The sequence below is a fragment of the Chinchilla lanigera genome, unplaced genomic scaffold (assembly GCF_000276665.1).
Source record: "Chinchilla lanigera isolate Chin_1 unplaced genomic scaffold, ChiLan1.0 scaffold00028, whole genome shotgun sequence".
NCBI classification, from domain to species: Eukaryota; Metazoa; Chordata; class Mammalia; order Rodentia; family Chinchillidae; genus Chinchilla; species Chinchilla lanigera.
The window spans coordinates 15,594,119-15,611,036 of record NW_004955429.1 but is presented as its reverse complement, the minus strand read 5'-3'; the positions used below and the strand labels follow the sequence as shown (position 1 = coordinate 15,611,036).

The window sequence follows — 16,918 nt, the reverse complement described above, 5'->3', positions numbered from 1 at the left end:
CCAAGCAATGCAATACATGGAATAATGTGGGCTGAAGCCAACAGATATAATGTTTTGTTAAAGAAGCCAAACACGAAGAACACACACAGTGTGACTCCATTTAGAGCAAGTGTAAAAGGTCCATGTGTGTACCGGGTTATGAGGACCACGTACGAATTCCCAGTCACCACACACCTGGCAGACCGGACTGTGGCCAGGGAGGGTGGTGACGTCGAGGTTGTTGGCTGTGCTCTGTGCTTTGAGACGCATGGTGACTGCATCAAAGTTTACTTCATAATTAGCTAATGTTTTATGTGCTTTTTAGGTATTTGCTACACTTGAGCTCATCAGGCAGCAGAAACAAATTCCCTACTTCCTGGTAAAAGATACTTCCAGTAAGAAATATTTGGCAGTTTTTGAAGAAAGCCCAATCCGAAGTGACACCACTCTTACTAGTGCAAGCAGTTCACCGCCTCTGGTCACAACAGCAGCCTCGCCCACACGAGGCCTGGGCTCCATCCCCAGCATCACGAAACAGCGGGCGAGAAAGGGGCGCATCCAATGCTCACGGGGATCTGGCGGGGAGACAGAGCCACTGCAGCGCTGGGGAGGCAGGGTGCCCACTGGGCCGTACCCGCGGGGCCCAGAAGCACGGCCGTGTCCCACAGAGGCCAGAAGTGGGGCATACGACATCGCCTAGGGCCCACAGCTCGTTCTCCTTTTACAAGAATCACACAGGCCCACGGGGCGTGTCTGCTGCCACACACCGTCTTCTGCCATAGGCTTCCCTGCTTCAGAGTCTACCTGCTCCTCTCCCAGTGCAGGAAAGCCGCACTTAGCACCCACTCTGCACCAGGCACTGGGGCTGCAGAGACAAACACAGCCCCCTGCACCCCAGCAGCCACAGCTCTTCCCCATGCTCTGCCACCTCCCAAAGCAGCCCAAGCCGGGATCTCTCCCTGGCTCCTGTCTCTTCCAGCCCCACACCTAGCCCTGCAGGGAACCCTGCCAGCTCTAAGTCTCATGCAAAGAGGTCCAGAAGCGCCCCTACTGTCACCACCCCAGACCACACGCTGCCGACACCTGCTCACACTCTGTCCTTAGTCTACCCTCCCCCTCCTGCCTGGCTCCAGGACAGGGCATCTTGTCAAACGCAGCCCAGACCCCGTGGGCACCATCCTCCAACCACTCCAACCACTTTTCCAAAGCCCTACCTTTACTACAAGGCTTTACTACATTTACATCATTTCCACAAGGAGTTCTAGGAAGTCTCCATCTTCTGAATGCCGGCCTTGGTAAGGGACTGTGATATGTACAGGTGTGTGCGACTATGAGCCCACAGTAGACCCCACAGACCCGAGCACACGTGCGCAGAGACAGGCATGACATTTCCTGGCTGTCTTGTTTTGAAAAGCAAAAACTGAAGAAAACAAAAAACTAAACATCCATCTTAATAAAATGTCTATCATGCAACAGTTAAGGAAGCAATTATTTTTATTAGCAGATCTGAGGGAAGTTAGGGTTTGCTCAGCATTAGACCAGCAGAAAAGGGGCTGACAATTCTCTCCTCAGCATATTTTCAATGATCGAAGCAGAGGAACTAGACAGCAGTGCAGTTATTTACCATCCCAGTCACTAGCAAGTTCTTTAACTTTCTGAGGCTTATTTACTTTTTTTCTTCCTTTTCTTCTTCTCACCAGCAGTGGGGATCAAAACCAGGTATGCTCTATGAGAGCCACACCCCTTGTGTTTTTATTTTGAGGCAGAGTCTCACTAAGCTGTCGGGCTGACCTAGAAATTGTAATCCTCCTGCCTCAGCCTCCTGAGTAGCTGGGATTACAGACATGCACCACCAGAATCAGCCTGTGTTTCTTTGCAAGCAAATGCAGACCGAGACCCTCTGGTAAGGGAGCTGAAGCCTGGCACCACTCTGAAGCACCAGGCCTGACAAGGCAGCACCATAGGTGCAGGGCTCTGCCAGTGGCCACACAGCATCCCCTCTCCAAGAGGCCGCCTCACCTGGCTTGCCACCAAACACAGCGTCCTGGCAGCCTGGCACACGACAGCACTGGCACCAGTCCCATGCTTTTCAGCAGACAGTCATCTCTCGAAGCAGAACAGAGCTGCCAGGGAAATAGGACTTGTTCTTAAAAGGCCACTTTACAAACACATTGAGGAAGGACTGGCTGGGCAGGAACCCAAGGCCTGCATATGCTACGCACACGCCTAGCCCCCAGCTACACCCCAAGCCGAACTAACATTTAACGTGAAAACATCAAGAAGCACAGCCGCACAAGTGGGGCCTACATTCACGCCCATGCTGCAGCCCCTCAACTCAAACAACCGTGGTCTGCGTGTGCTGTTTGCACAGACAAAGGCAATGGTGCAGGGCAACAGCGCATCACAAAGCGTGTTCCCCAGGATGCAGCGGGGCCCTCTCCGCACCTATGGTACCCACCGATGGCTCTGCGGAAGTTCTCCATCAGCACCTCCGTCTTCTTGATCTCTGTCGAGTAAACCTCGCTCCCCACCATCGGGCAGAAAGGGACCTTACTCCCCAGCTCCTGGGCAATGGCCAGAGCTAGAGCAGTCTGCGAAAGACAAGAAGGACATGCGTCTGCTTCAGTCCTCAAGACCTGGTGACTCAGAAACATATGCAATGAAAGTTGTTAACCGGGAATGACCAAGTAGCTACTCCCTTCGTTAAGTTAACACCCACTGGCATGTTTTTCATACAGGCAGGGATGGCCCCTGTAGACAGTCAGTTTATATCATGAACGGCAACACTGACCATCCCCGTACACACGCTTCCCTCAGGGAGCCCTACCCAGCGCAAGTCCAACCCTAAGCGCTTCCCACACCCTCCCCACCCGACTCCCCATGCAGGGAGGAGGAAGCCGGGACAGGGCTGCACGAACACGGCCGGGGCACCGTGACTAGGAGCAGGCAAGCAGAGATGGAAACGCTGGCGGTATGGCCGCGAAGTCATGCTCCCGTTATCACTGGTGCGCTCTCCCAAAACTGCTTCCTTGCTGGGCAGCCAGGATGGCGCACTCTACAACCCAGTACTCGGGAAGCTGAGGCAGGACTGAGGAGAGCTCGAGGCCAGCCTGGACTTCGTGGCAAGACCCTATCTCAAACACACCTGCTCCCTCAAGCCCCCAGCAGGGTCTGATCTGACAGCCGGACTGCTCAGGGCACCCCCAACCGATGTCTCTGAGATCCCGCTGTTTTACAAATGCAGGAAACTGGTGCCAATCTGCAGCCCACCGGAAACCGGCAGTGAAGGACTGTGCTGCTTCCTGTTCCTGTTCTGGTGTGTGCTTCATAAACAGCAGAGACACACACGTTAGCGGACTTCTGGAGCTCCGGGCTGCTCTTGTTACACTTGAACCTGCACTGCAGGAAACTACAAACTGATGTTTGGGAACACAACTGTGGCTCGCAGACGCTGAACAGGACCAGATGTAATGGACATGTGGTCAAATATGAAGAACGAAAGGCAGGGCCGGGGATATGGCTCAGCGGCACAAGCACCTGCCTGGCAAGCGCAAGGTCCTGAGTCTGATTCCCAGTACCAAAAAAAAAAAATATGAAAGGCAAATACTCTACGGTTGGTACAGGACTGGGAACAGCATGGCCTCTTGATGCCATTTCCACCTCTCCTCAACGCTGAAACCAGAGTGTGAGGCGGGGCAGCTCCCAGGTCCATGGCCAAGGAAGGCCAGCTTGCCACTCAGGAACAATGTGAGCTTGAAGACAGGGTTTACAAACTGAGTGGGGGAGCTGGGTGTGGTGGCACACACCTGTAACCCTAGCACTCCAGAGGCTGAGGCAGGAGGATCGTTGTGAGGTCAAGGCAGGCCCAGGCCACAAGCAAGACCCTATCTAAAACAAAAACAAAAAAACCCCACTAAATATTAAAAACTGAAAAGAAATAAAAATAAAAATTGGCCAAGAAAAGTCCCTCATAGATTTTCTTTTTGGTGCCCCTCTGGTGGCAGTTTTGGCAGACAGTAGAGCCCGGGGAAGGCTCAGCATCCAGCAGTGAAAGAAGCAAAAACTGGTTTTGGTCCTGACTGCCCCCACTTTCTCTGGGAGCTTGGGCACTCGGCAAAGCCCTCGGGGCCAGCTTCCTCCCTGTCTGGTGTGGTGTGAAGGGGCAGGCCAGACCCCAGGAGCACACAAGCTGCCTACGGACTGATCCTGCATGGCCCACGGTCCACACGTGCTCTGAAACTCGGTCTGCGGCCACCCTTTGAACACTGGGAAACCGGATGTGAGCACACAGCCACTCCGCCTCTCTGGAGGAAGAGGAGGCCCAGCCACAGTGGGCACCAGCTCCGGGACAGCAGCTGCTGCTGTAGCAGAACTCACACCAGCACCTCGGGCCCACACCAGTGCCCCGCACAGGCCGCTGCGCACCTAGGCGTCTAGGGTTTGCATTCAGATGAACAGCAGGACCGGACAGGCACAAGAAGCGCAGCTTGAACACCAGGACACCCGCAGGCTGTGGGCTGGCCTGGCCCCTCCCTCCCAGCCCTTCCACCTCCTCTTCGTGGGTTCTACAGGATCCCATTCACAGCTTCCAGGCTCAATGACAATGATCATACCCAGTCCAGCGGCATCCCTGCGTCCTTCTACCTAACAGGGATGATCAGCATATTTCTATGGAAACATGGCAACTACCTGGCTAAGAAGCGCTCCACGCCTGTCTTGTTTCCTGCGGTATGGACACCCACCCCTCCTAATTAGGCCCATGTAGCTCTCACTGAGCTTCCAACCAGCCCGTGAACTTGATAATCTAGTCTGTACTTTACAGATTAAGAAACCGATGCTGGGCATGGTGGTGTGCGCCTGCAATCCCAGCACTCGGGAGACTGAGGCAAGGAGGATCACCTAGAATTCGAGGCCAGTCTGGGCTACAGAGAGTTCAGGGCCAGCCTGGACTATCAGTCGAGCCCTGTCTCAAACAAAGAAAGAAATAAACCGAAATGCACAAGTTACCAACTCATCCAGTGGCAAAGAGCTGGACAGCGCCAGCGTGCAAACCCTGAGCGCCAACGCCGTTATCTCTTCGCGCCTCCCCACCCCAGGTGAGTGCCAAGTGGCACATAAAAAAGAGGCTGCTGCCAAAACAAGGCTGAGGAAGTTCACTTTCAATCTCATCTGAACATCCCCTTTCTAAAACCCAAATCGTAACACCCCATTATGAACAGTGTGAGGCCAGGCGTGGTGGCGCACGCCGTAATCCCAGCACTCGGGAGGCTGAGGCAGGAGGACTGCTGTGAGTTCGAGGCCAGCCTAAACTCCATAGTGAAACCCTGTCTCAAAAAGTGTGAGATCCTCAGGAGCGGACCATCCGTAAGAATCATGTATTTGCAGACTGGGCATGGTGGCACATGCCTGTAATCCCAACACTCAAGAAGATAAGGATGAGGCAGGAGAGAAGTTTGAAGCCAGCCTGAACTGCACAGTGAAACCCTGCCTCAAAAGGACAAAAAAAAAAAAAAATTCATGTATTTGCATAGCCAGATGTAGTGGCACACACCTGTGATTCCAGCACTTGGGAGGCTGAGACAGAAGGATCTCCTCGAGTTCGAGGCCAGCCTGGGCTCTGTACTGAGTTCAAGGCCAGCCTGGTCTACATAGTGAGACCCTGTCTCAAGGAATCAAAACAAAACAAAAAGCTAGAAAACATGAGAGGCTGAAAGACAAACAAGCCTAAAGAAGAAACTCTAGCCCAACACTTCTCGGCTTTGGCCTGGGTGCCATGTAAGACCAGGCAGTTCCCCACTGTACACAGGATGTCAGCAGCACTTTAGCCTCCAACCACTAGATGCCACTGCACCTGCTTGAATCAGGACATGGGAAAACCCTGCCCAGACAGAGCCAAAATCAAGCACATCTCCAGAACATCCAGAAGGAAAAGTTAAAACCTGCCCAAAAAAACTTTTCGGTTGTTTGTTTTCTTGAGACAAGCTCTTGCTATGCAGTTCAGACTGGCCTCAAACTCAGTGATCCTCCTGTCTCAGCCTGCCCACTACAGGGACTACATGTGTATGCCACACGCCCAGCAAAATCCTCAAAATTAGACTTAAAAGCAATGACAGCGAGCTGGGGAAATAGCTCAGTGGCACAAGCACCTGCCTGGCAAGTGCAAGGTCCTGAGTTTGATTCCGGATACCAAAAAAAAAAAAAAAAAACAACAAAAAAACAAGCAATAACAGACGCCAAAAGACAGCAAATAACATCCAACAAGTATTGAAAAAAAAATATCAACTGAATTAGAAACCCAGCACAACTATCTTTCAAGACAAGGACCACAAAATAAGTAATAATAAATAATTGAAGGAGCATGAGGTCCTGGCAAGCATGAGGTCCTGAGTTCAATTCCTGTACCAAAAAACCTGAGAGACTTTCCCATCAGCAACGTCCAGAAAGGACCTCCAGGGAACACACCACAGGAAGAGGAAACCTGGACGGAGGCCAAGGGAGGCGCAGGACCCGAGGGGCAGTAAGCAGATGCACGGCAAATGCTGAGGGGGTGGGGGGCAGGGAGCTGAGGCTTGCGATGGTTGGCACTGTACCAACACAGGCCTTCATCCGCTAGTGCGAGACACCAATGTAAGTCACACCATTAATTTAGCAATTACTGTTTCAAAATTAACACCATCTCACATCTGACTGGAATTCCTGCTTCTAGTTTTAAAAGCAAGTCAATACCAGAGCTAGGGGGCTGGGGATTTAGCTCAGCGGCAAAAGCGCCTGCCTGGCAAGCGCAAGGTCCTGAGTTCGGTTCCCGGTACCGGAGAAAAACCAAAAAAAAAAAAAAAAAAATACCAGAGCTAAAATATAACCCCCCCCTCCATTCTTTTGTTCTTGAGACAGAGTCTCCCTATGTACCTCAAACTCACAGTGATCCTCCTGCCTCAGCCTCTCGAGTGGTGGGATGACAAGGGTGCGCCCAGTCCTAAAGCCCATTTCTTTACAGCCCAAGCTCTGACACTCCTGCACCTAGGAGCCCTTCCAAGGAACAAGCAAGGCTCAGACTGGGAGCTCTTTTTTCTCGTATTCAGCCACCCATTCCCCTCACGGGCCCCAGTGAGCCACACTGCCACCCCGCCGAGGCCTCTTCCTCCTCCAAGGCCAAACCCCCTCTCCAGCGCTGAGGGCGCTCAGCCAATCTCCCCGCTCCAGTTTCACCAGCCTGCGCGGTCTCAGCTTGGACCCCGGCTGCACGTCATCCGGGTCAGCAAGCCCACAAGCGCTGCACTCGGCGGAGTAACTCTGCGCGGTCATGACTTCCTGTTTATCTGCCCTGAAAAGACTACAAACTCCTCGAAGATAAAAACCATGCCTCTAATTCCTTCTCTCTCATTCTTCTCTCATCTCTTACACGGCCAAAATAGCAACGGGAGAAGCCAGCAGTTTATTTGCCCTCAAATGAGATGTCACTCTGGAGATTTTCTGAGGGCCTAGAGCAGCACGAACATTTCCAAAGCAAAGGAGACTTAAAGGAGACAAAGGACAAATCCCAGAGACAATGAGAGTCCTCGGAGGACCTGACTCTCGGCTGGAGGAAAGCCAGGGAAATTTCAACTCCAGAAGTATGGATTTCAGACACCTCGCTGTATTATTGCACATTCGTTTTTAAAACACACATATAACTAATTCAGCTTAACAAAGACTAGTTAAGACATGAATCCAGTTTGGCTTAGACGTCACGATCATTCTCCTGGGGAGCTGAAGAAATGAGAGAAAGAAGAGTACCTTGCCAGTTCCGGGAGGTCCTGCCAACAGGACGGCTCTTCCGGCCATTTTCTTGCTTTTGATTAATTCTACTATGACGCCGCATGCCTGCACACAGTAGAAAGAAATAATCAGTCAGGATTAAAATGCTTCACGGGGGAGATCAGCCCCTGGTCTACAGCGCACAGTCATCCAACCAAGCCCGACAGCCAACCCTGCAGAGGCACAGGAAGCCCTGAGTGCCAGCCGAGTGCCAGCCGAGGGCCGGAGAGGAGAGAGACACACAAATGTCCCATAACATCACTACTGACAAGGGGAAAGGGCTACGCAGAGTGGGCAGCCACAGACAGTGACAGGGCAGCCGCTTTAATTATATTTGATACATGAGGCCACAGTCAAGGCGAAAGAAATAGCAAGTTCAAAATACCCATGGCTCGTAGAATTTATATGAATAGCCAGGTGTGGTGGCACACACCTATAATCACAGCACTTGGGAAGCTGAGGCAGGAGGATCGTTGCAAGTTTGAGATCAGCCTGGGTTACAAAGTGAGCTCAAGGCCAGCCTGAGCTGCACAGTGAGACCCTGTCTCAAAAAGGCAAAAAAAAAAAAAAAAAAAAGAATAAATAAGTCTCTATCCAAGGTTAAAAAAAATACCCAGGGCTGGCTGAGGTGTAGCTCCGTGGTAGAGCACTGGCTCAGCTTGAGTGGTGCTCTGAGTTCCATCCCCAGCACTACAAAAAAAGAAACCAAAACAAACAAACAAAAAGAACAATCCATACAATAACAACAAAAAACTGTAATCCTAGCCCTCAGGAGCCTGAGCCAAGAGGATCACCTTAAGTACCAGGCCAGCCTGGGCTACACAGCAAGACCCTGTCTCAAAACAGAAGAGAGCAGGAGTCTGGCACATCCAAGAGACAAAAAGGGTGCAGTAACCAAAGCGGAGCCAAAAGAGAATGGGAAGACAAGCCTGAAGAGGAAGGCAGGGTCAGAGTGAGGTTGCAGGATGGAAAGCCACGGAAAAGGTCAGACTGGGTCACGCTGTGATTTCTACTTAGAGCATCCGGGGGCCGCCGGGGCTGTGGATCAGTAACAGCACTGGCCTACATGTGCAAGGTCCTAGGTTCCATCCCCAGCACCACCAAAAATAAATCAATACAAAGAAAATAAAAGATCATCCTGGCTGCTGCTTAGACAATGGACCACAGAGCTGGGTATGGCAGCACATGCCTATAATCCCAGCAATCGGGAGGCTGAAGCAGGAGAATCAATGAGCTGCAAGCCAGCTGGGGCTACAAAGTAAGTTCAAGCCCAGCCTGAACTCCATAGCAAGACCCTATCTCAAAAAAAAAAAAGGACCGTAGACATGCAATGGAAGTAATAATTTTTAACCTGGGATATAGGGGTAAGACTCCAAGATCCACAAGCCTTCTGAAATCAGAAACAAAATTGTGTATATGTGTTCACATGTACATTTCTCCAGGGAGAGGACCCAGAGCTTTCATCAGATTCCTAAGGCTTAAGAACCAATGATAGGGAATGGGATATAGCTCAGTGGCACAAGTACCTGCCTGGCAAGCACAAGATCCTGAGTTTGATTCCTGGTATCAAAAAAAAAAAAAAAAAGATAGGCATAATGCCAAACACCTATAATCCCAGCACTCTGGGAGGCTGAGGTAGGAGGACTGTGAGTTCAAGCCTAACCTGGGCAACTTGGTGAGACCTTGTCTCAAAAACAAAACGTCTGAGGATGTAGCTTAGTGCAAAAGTCCTGCGTTTAAAAACACACAGTAGTGCCAAAGAAGAGGAGAAGAGGAAGAGGAGGAAAAGGAGAAAAAGAAGAGCAAGAGTAGAAGAGGGCAGGAGGAGGAACAGGGGAGGGGAAGAGAGGAAGGAGGTTAAGAGGGAGAGGGGCAGAAGAGAAGAACCTATGATACACTATACTTGGCCATTAGTGGAACCTGTAAAGCAAATACTGACTGTGAGGTTAAAGCCATGCCACCAACAGCATCACCAAACACCTCTTGAATCCTCAGGACTCAATTACTTGGTCATCTGCCTGTATATTTTAAATCTACTCTGATAGTAAATATACATATTTACTAGTAAATATACATAAACACACACACCTCAGATTCATAAATGAGTCACCAGTCTTCATGTATCATAGAACACTGAACTACAAAAGAGACTGAGAGCCGAGCGTGGTGGTGCACCCCTGTAATCCCAGCACTCGGGAGGCTGAGGCAGGAGGATCATTGCAAATTCGAGACCAGCCTGGGCTGAAAGTGAGCTCAAGGCCAGCCTGAACTGCATAGTGAGACCCTGTCTCAAAAAAGACCAAAAAAAAAAAAAAAACTGAGGAAAGTCATACTTACTGAGCACCTCCAGCCCATGACTACCTAACAGGAGATCTGTTAGACTCATTTAATAACCAAATTTCAAAGGCGTTTTTCCATGTGTGAAGCGAGGCCACAGCACTGTCACCCTAGTGACCAGAGGCTCCTATGAGGTGCCGCATCTCCTCCATCCTGTCCCCCAAACACTGTGAAACACCTTTGTTCCACAAACAGCCCTCAAAAACCATATGTTTTGCCTGTAATCCCAGGACTCGGGAGGCTGAGGCAGGAGGATCATTGCGAGTTCGAGACCAGCCTGGGCTACAAAGTGAACTCAAGACCAGCCTGAACTGCATAGGGAGACCTTGCCTCAAAAAAAAAAAAAAAAAAAACCAACCATGTGTTCAAGCAATGAGCTGGTGTTTTGTTCCGTTTCAGCTTCACTTAGCAAAGACAGAGCCCTGAATAGCACCTCTAAGGCTTCTCCAGAAAAAAGACCCTCTGCAGTCTCTCTGGTGATCCTCCGCATTGGAGCAGTCTACTCCAAAAAGGGAGAAAAGACTTTCTAAAATGTGGATATGTCCCTGGATTTACCGACTGAGAACGCTTCCATTCATTCTCTCTTCCATTCATTCTCCTTCAGTCCACACTAACTTCTCTCCAGTGAGATATGTTATGAATTCCGACAGAACTGGCAGGGCCGGTAAGATCACCAACTCTGACACTCTTATTTTTCAGGTGAGAGTACTGAGTAGCAGAGAGGCTGCTGATGTGAACAGTCATACAAGAACCTCGTAGCAGAGATGGGTCTGAGGCATACAGCACCAGCGTTAAGAGCATGGAGTCCCGAAGACTGGAATCTAAACATTGGCTCTACCACTTACCAGATGAAACGAACCCTGACCAAGTTACCTAACCTCTGTAACTACTTGTCTGGACACAGGAGTTCATAGTAACAACATACATGCTAAAGGGTTTAGGGCTAATGCATACTAATGTATGCCGTTTCCTTTAAAAGGTGAAGGAAAGGTAGAAATGGATAGATGAAGTTATATGGTAAAGCCACAAAGTAAAATGTTAACTGTAAAATTCAGGTCCGTGAGTATTTACTATAAAAGTGTTTCAGCCAGACGTGTGGTGCACATCTGTAATCCCAGCACTTGCGAGGCTGAGGTAGGAAGATCACTGCGAGTTCAAGGCCAGCCTGGGCTACATAGTGAGTTCAAGCCCATTCTAAACTACACAGTGAGATCCTAACTCGAAAAACCAAATAAAGAAGGAGCGTTTCAACTTTTGCATATGCCTGAAGTTATACAAAAGTAGAGGAGGGTCATTTAGAGTGAATATGAAAAACAAGGCAATGGAAATAGTCAGGTGTGACGGCGCACACCTGTAATCCCTACACTGAGACAGGAGGCTCACTGTGAGTGGAAGGCGGGCCTGGGCTACATTGTGAGTTCAAGGCCAGTATGAACTACATAGCAAGACCTTGCCTCAACCCACCCCCCAAAAGAGGCTTCTCTTTGGTCCTTTCTGTTAGCAAGAGACCCACAGGCAATAGTCTTAAACTCGTATTAAAGGCAGGGCCCCCTAGCTACTAGGTCTCCTCAAGGCTGTGTATCATCTGCAGGGCAGATATAGGGGGCCGGAAGTGCAGATGTGGGGGCCGGAAGTGCAGAGTGCAAATCTCAGCTTTATCAACATGCACTGAGTGGAGTAACTTCTCCCACCCTTAATTTTTCCATCTGCCAAAATAAATAAATAAATAAAAATAAAGTGGGTGATGGACTTGGCCACACTACACAAGCAGGCTTAACTACACCTGCTCCTCTCCGTAACTCCTCCTTCTCTCTCAGGTCCCAGGTCCTGAGAACCAAAGTCAGCTTTCCCAGCTTGGTCAGTTCCCTGCTCAATCACCCCACAGCCTGCCACTGCGTTCACAATGACGTCCAACTCCTCTACCACGGCGACAAGGGCCACCGAGCTAGAAGGATCGTTTGCTGGTGCGCCGGTGCTTACTGGCCGCCTCTCGCCACGCTGGAATGCAGGATCCGGGAGAACGAGGGTCCCCTATATTTTGTTCCCCGGAGAACCCACCAATGAGGACTCCCGTCGCCAGTGGTCCCAGCCCTCGAGCGGCTCCCTGCTCGCCCCGCCGCCGTCTCCAAGCCCCGAGAACTCAGAGGCGGGGACCCGGCACGCGACCCGGAACGCGACCCGCCCGCCCGCGCCCCCAACTGCCGGTCGCGGCCACACCTCTCTCGCGTTCTCCTGGCCCACGAGCCCCGAGGCCGCCTGCTTAGCCAGGCCGCTTTCGTCCAGCCCCAGCCCCTTCACATGGCTGTGGGAGGCGATCCGCTGCGTCTTCGTGGTGCTCTTCACCTCCTCTATCTTCATTTTACAGATACGAGGAGCCGAAACCAGCGTGGAAAACCAGGAGCAAGTACCGCGCGCACGGCGCCGGGGTTACCATGCGGCCGTTACTAGGGCGTTACGTAAAGTCCCGCCTCTGTCGGCGTTCCATTGGTGGAAATGGGAAGACCTCTGCACTCCATTGGCTTATGGCTGCACCCATCATAGCTGCCGGCGGAGTCCCACCCACTCACTTCCTTCGGTGTCCCGGCTTGGCTCCCCAACAGCCGGCGCTTCCTGCCGGGGAAGAGCACAGAGGGAGCACCAGGCTAGATGTGGCCTGAGGCCCAGACCTGAGGTGGTTGCTGGCCGGGTCCTTAAAGGGGCCATCCTTTCCGTGAGTTAACACGTGTAGTCGTCATTACATTACTGCCTCCGTTCTGAAGATGGAGGATTTGAGGTTAAGAGCTTGAGCTTTGACTTTGGTTGTTTTTTTTGTTTGAATCAGGGTCTCAGTGTATAGTCCAGACAGGCCCCGTACCCAGGGGAGATCCTCCTGCCTCAGCCTTCCGCGTATTGGTATTATAGGCGTTTACCACCACCCCACCACCTCAGTTCATTGACTTAATCCTGGTTTACTCTTACACCAGAATAAATTCCTTTCACTTGGTCAAAGTGAGGTACTCTATGGAACTATCTGTGTATTGTCCAACTGAGGGGGGCAACCATGTCACTGTTGTTGTAAGCCCCAACCTTTGTCTTTTTTGGTACAAAGAGAAGGGTCTTCCAGCCAGAAAATGGGAGAGGAGTGAGGCTTTTAGAGCCTAAGGACGTCTCTGAACCACTTGATCAGGGCTTTCAAAACCCCAGAGTTGTAGATTCCTTTTGTGGCCAGTGTGGGGGAGGCAGGGAAGGCTGAGCAAGAGGGAATAATGGGCTCCAGGGCTTTTCCACCAGAGCCATTATTTTTGCTGCTGAGGAACAATTGTGAATGCACAGACCTGGCCTAGCGTTCTCATTTTACCAGTGAGGAAAACGAGGTCCCCGGAAGGACCAAGGTCACAAATTATCCAAATGTGTGACACTGAGCACTGTGCAAAAGATGCTGTGCCCGATTGCAGAGCCAACAATGGGGCAGGTCAGTGTCCAGGACACACACGGTGATAAAGGGCAGGGGAGGCCTGCAGGAGGAGACAGAGGTGACTTCCACCCTCTAGTATGCAGCCCACCTCCAGCTGCCATAGCTCTGATTTTGTTTAGGGAACTGTTCTCTCCCCTCTTGGTGTCCTGAGTGTTTTGGGCACGCTGACCCACAGCCAGCCGTGTCAGGGTGAGCGTGTGGCCCTAGTCTGGCCCCACAGAGCATCCCGTCTCTCCACACACGCGATGGCATCAGGAACTTGAGTGACCAGTCAACGGCACTCTGACCCTTGTGACTTACCTGAGAGATCAGGAAAGGGACCTGGGTTTTTGGCCTGCTGCTATCTTGGCATTTCCTGGGGAGACTTCAACAGGAACAAAGACAACACAAAGGAAAGGGGAGCTGACAGAAAGCAATTCCTGATGAAATCCTTTCCATCCCTGCATCCAGCCTCGCCTTGCTTACAGTGTAACGCAGCACTTAATTCAGGGCTTAAGATGGTTTGAGCTAGGTAGGTTTTTGTCCTTGGGGACTGAAAAGCCATGCTAGGGAAGGACATGTGCCAATAATTGCGTGAACTACTTGTGAGCAGGAGTTCTCTGAAGAAACCACATCTGCATGGGAGACCCTGCAACCTGCTTGACCTTGGCCAACTAGAATAGGGCAGTTGGGGAGAAGGAAGGTTGTAGGTCATTAGCCAGCATTAGCCCAGTATGGTGGTGCACACCTGTAATCCCAGCACTTGGGAGGCTGAGGCAGGAGGATCATTGCGAGTTCGAGACCAGCCTGGGCTACAAAGTGAGCTCAAGACCAGCCTGAACTGCATAGCGAGACCCTGTTTCAGAAAGACAAAAAAAAAAACAGAGGCTAGCCTGAACTGCAGAGCAGGACCCTGTCTCAAAAAACTGGAAAAAAAAAAAAAAAAAAAAAGAGCCAGCATTAACTCAGGATAGCTTAGGTCCTATAAGAGCAATTTCCCACAATCTTTGTATTGACCCAACATCCTTGTGACCATTAAGTAAACTTAGTATGACTAAGTGGATCTCTAGCCTCCACCCACCCTAAAGTTAAGAATGGCATAAGAGCTGGGAGTGATGGCACACACTTATCATCCCAGGGAGGCTGAGGCAGGAGGATCACCAGAAGTTTGAAGCCAGCCTGGGCTACATAGCAAGATCCTGTCTCAACAAAACAAAACAAATACCAGTGGATAAAACAAGAAACAAGTTATTTTTTCTCACACAAAGTCCAAACAGCATTCTAGCAGATGGGCTGGCTTTCCACCCACAGAGGACCCATACCCCATCTATGGGGTTGCTCTACTACCCTGACACACACCTTCTATTGCAACAGCAAGCAGAAACACCGAAATGACACCCAGGACTTGGAGGCAGATTTATTAATGTCAATGAGCACTGATTAGGATCACTACCAAAATATCAGGCCCTGATCTCTGGTGGTCTAGAGCTTATATGAGATAAGCAAGCAAGAAGTCCAGAGGCAGAAAGGCTTGTCAGTTGGGGATTGGTTTATACAGTGTGCATCACAGTGACCAGCTGTTTCTGAGAAACAGGAGCTACTAGATCTGGAACAGACACTATTACCTGGGCAACTATGACCTGGCTGGGGGAGGAGCATTTTCTGCTACACTATCATGTGATGGAAGGTGGTTGCTCAAGCTCCCTTATCAAAGTCCAAATCTGCAGCATCAAGAAGGAGAGGGGGTGGAAGAAAGGACGTTCTCCTCCCCTTTAACCCTGACCTGAAAGTTACACCATCGTTTCTACTCCCAGTCCAACAGAATCAAATGGCTGTGGTTAGCTGCAAGGGAGTCTGGGAACCCACAGTCAATTCCTATGTGAAAAGGGCAGAAAGTAGGCTAGGGAACCACTCTCGGTCTCTACGTTAAGGTGCTGTGCCAGGCACTACTGGACTGTCTTTGTAACCTGATTCAGGGGCCCACATGACTCTTAAGAGCCAGGATAATCCTACTCACTGGGCTCCAGGTCACAAACGCACCTCAGGCCACCTCTCAGAAGCTGCCCTCTGCCTTCCCTTTGTCCTGATTTTATCTTCTTCCTAGCAAAGTTCCCACCTCATTGAACATCCTTCTCTTTCCAGTCTCCAGTTCCTAGCCCAAAACAGCATGAATTCACTTTTTTTTTTTGGTCTTTCTGAGACAGGGTCTCATTATGCAGTTCAGGCTGGCCTTGAACTCATTTTGTAGCCCAGGCAGATCTCAAGCTCACAACAATCCTCCTGCCTCAACCTCCCAAGGGCTGGGATTACAGGCATGCACCACCATGCTCGGCATGAATTCACTCTTATGCTGTCCTGAATCTGCCGCCTCAAAAGTCAAGGATGCCACAAAACACATCTTCCTGTTGTTGTTTTGTTTGTTTGTTTGTGTTTTTTTTGTTGTTTTTTTTTTTTTGGAGACAGGATCTCACTCTGCAAGCCATCCTTCAACTCACTGTGCAGGGGGTCAGGGATATAGCTCAGTGGCACAAGTGCATGCCTGGCAAGTGCAAGTTCCTGAGTCTGATTCCTGGTACCAAAAAAAAAAACAACCCTCACTGTGCAGAACCTTAAACTCATGATCCTAGCAAGGGGGGCACCAAAGATATAGACAACAGGAGAATAGATAATTTGGACTCTGAAAACTTCTGTGCATGAAAGAGTACTATTAAATGAGTGAAAGGGCAGCACATAGCAGGGGAGAAATATCTGCAAATCTTGAATCTGGGAGGGTTTAATATCTAGCATATATGAAGAACTACAATTCAAACCAAAAAGCCAACCAACCCACTTTTAAAGTGGGCAAAGGATTTGTTAAGCACTTGTCCAAAGAAGATGTACAAATGGCCATCAGACATGTGAAGAGACGCTCCACTTCATTAGCCATCAGGGAAATGAAAGTCATAACCACCATGAGATACTACCGCACACCCACCAAGATAACTAACATTCAAAAGGAGAAATGAAAATAACAAAAACAAGAGGAAGGACTGGAACTCTTGTACCTTGCTGATGGGATTGGGTCATAGCACAGCTGCTGTGCAAAACGGTTTGTTGGCTCCACAGAATGCTGAAGGTAGACTTCTCATGAGACCCAACAACTCCTCTACCATCCCAACACCAAAAGAATTAGCATTAATCACAAGGACCAAAGGGTGCAAACAACTCAACTATTCGTCAACAGATAATGCTAAATAAAATGTGATACCTCCCTGCGGTGGAGTCATACCCTCCTGTGGAAAAAGAATGGTGTTCTGAATACATAGTAGGTACCGCATGTGTGAAGCATGAAGATGGTACACTAAGTGAATATTCTATTTCTATACTTACATGAAA

At 50.1% G+C, this 16,918-nt stretch overlaps 2 protein-coding genes across 2 annotated transcripts in view; one reads left to right on the top strand and one right to left on the bottom strand.

The window, feature by feature from the left end:
• Positions 1-12,572, bottom strand: part of Ruvbl1 (RuvB-like AAA ATPase 1) — a 33,826-nt gene extending 21,254 nt beyond the window's left edge. The window contains exons 1-3 of the mRNA XM_005387045.2: positions 12,328-12,572; positions 7,753-7,839; positions 2,438-2,570 (exon numbers count right to left, since the gene is read on the bottom strand). Coding sequence (XP_005387102.1) covers positions 2,438-2,570; positions 7,753-7,839; positions 12,328-12,468 — 361 coding nt within the window. The 5' untranslated portion in view covers positions 12,469-12,572. The remainder of the gene's footprint in view (positions 1-2,437; positions 2,571-7,752; positions 7,840-12,327) is intronic.
• Positions 12,573-12,681: 109 nt separating this feature from the next.
• Eefsec (eukaryotic elongation factor, selenocysteine-tRNA-specific) overlaps positions 12,682-16,918 on the top strand; it is a 217,099-nt gene continuing 212,862 nt past the window's right edge. The window contains exon 1 of the mRNA XM_005387044.2: positions 12,682-12,820. The gene's annotated coding sequence lies outside the window, so the exon portion shown is untranslated. The remainder of the gene's footprint in view (positions 12,821-16,918) is intronic.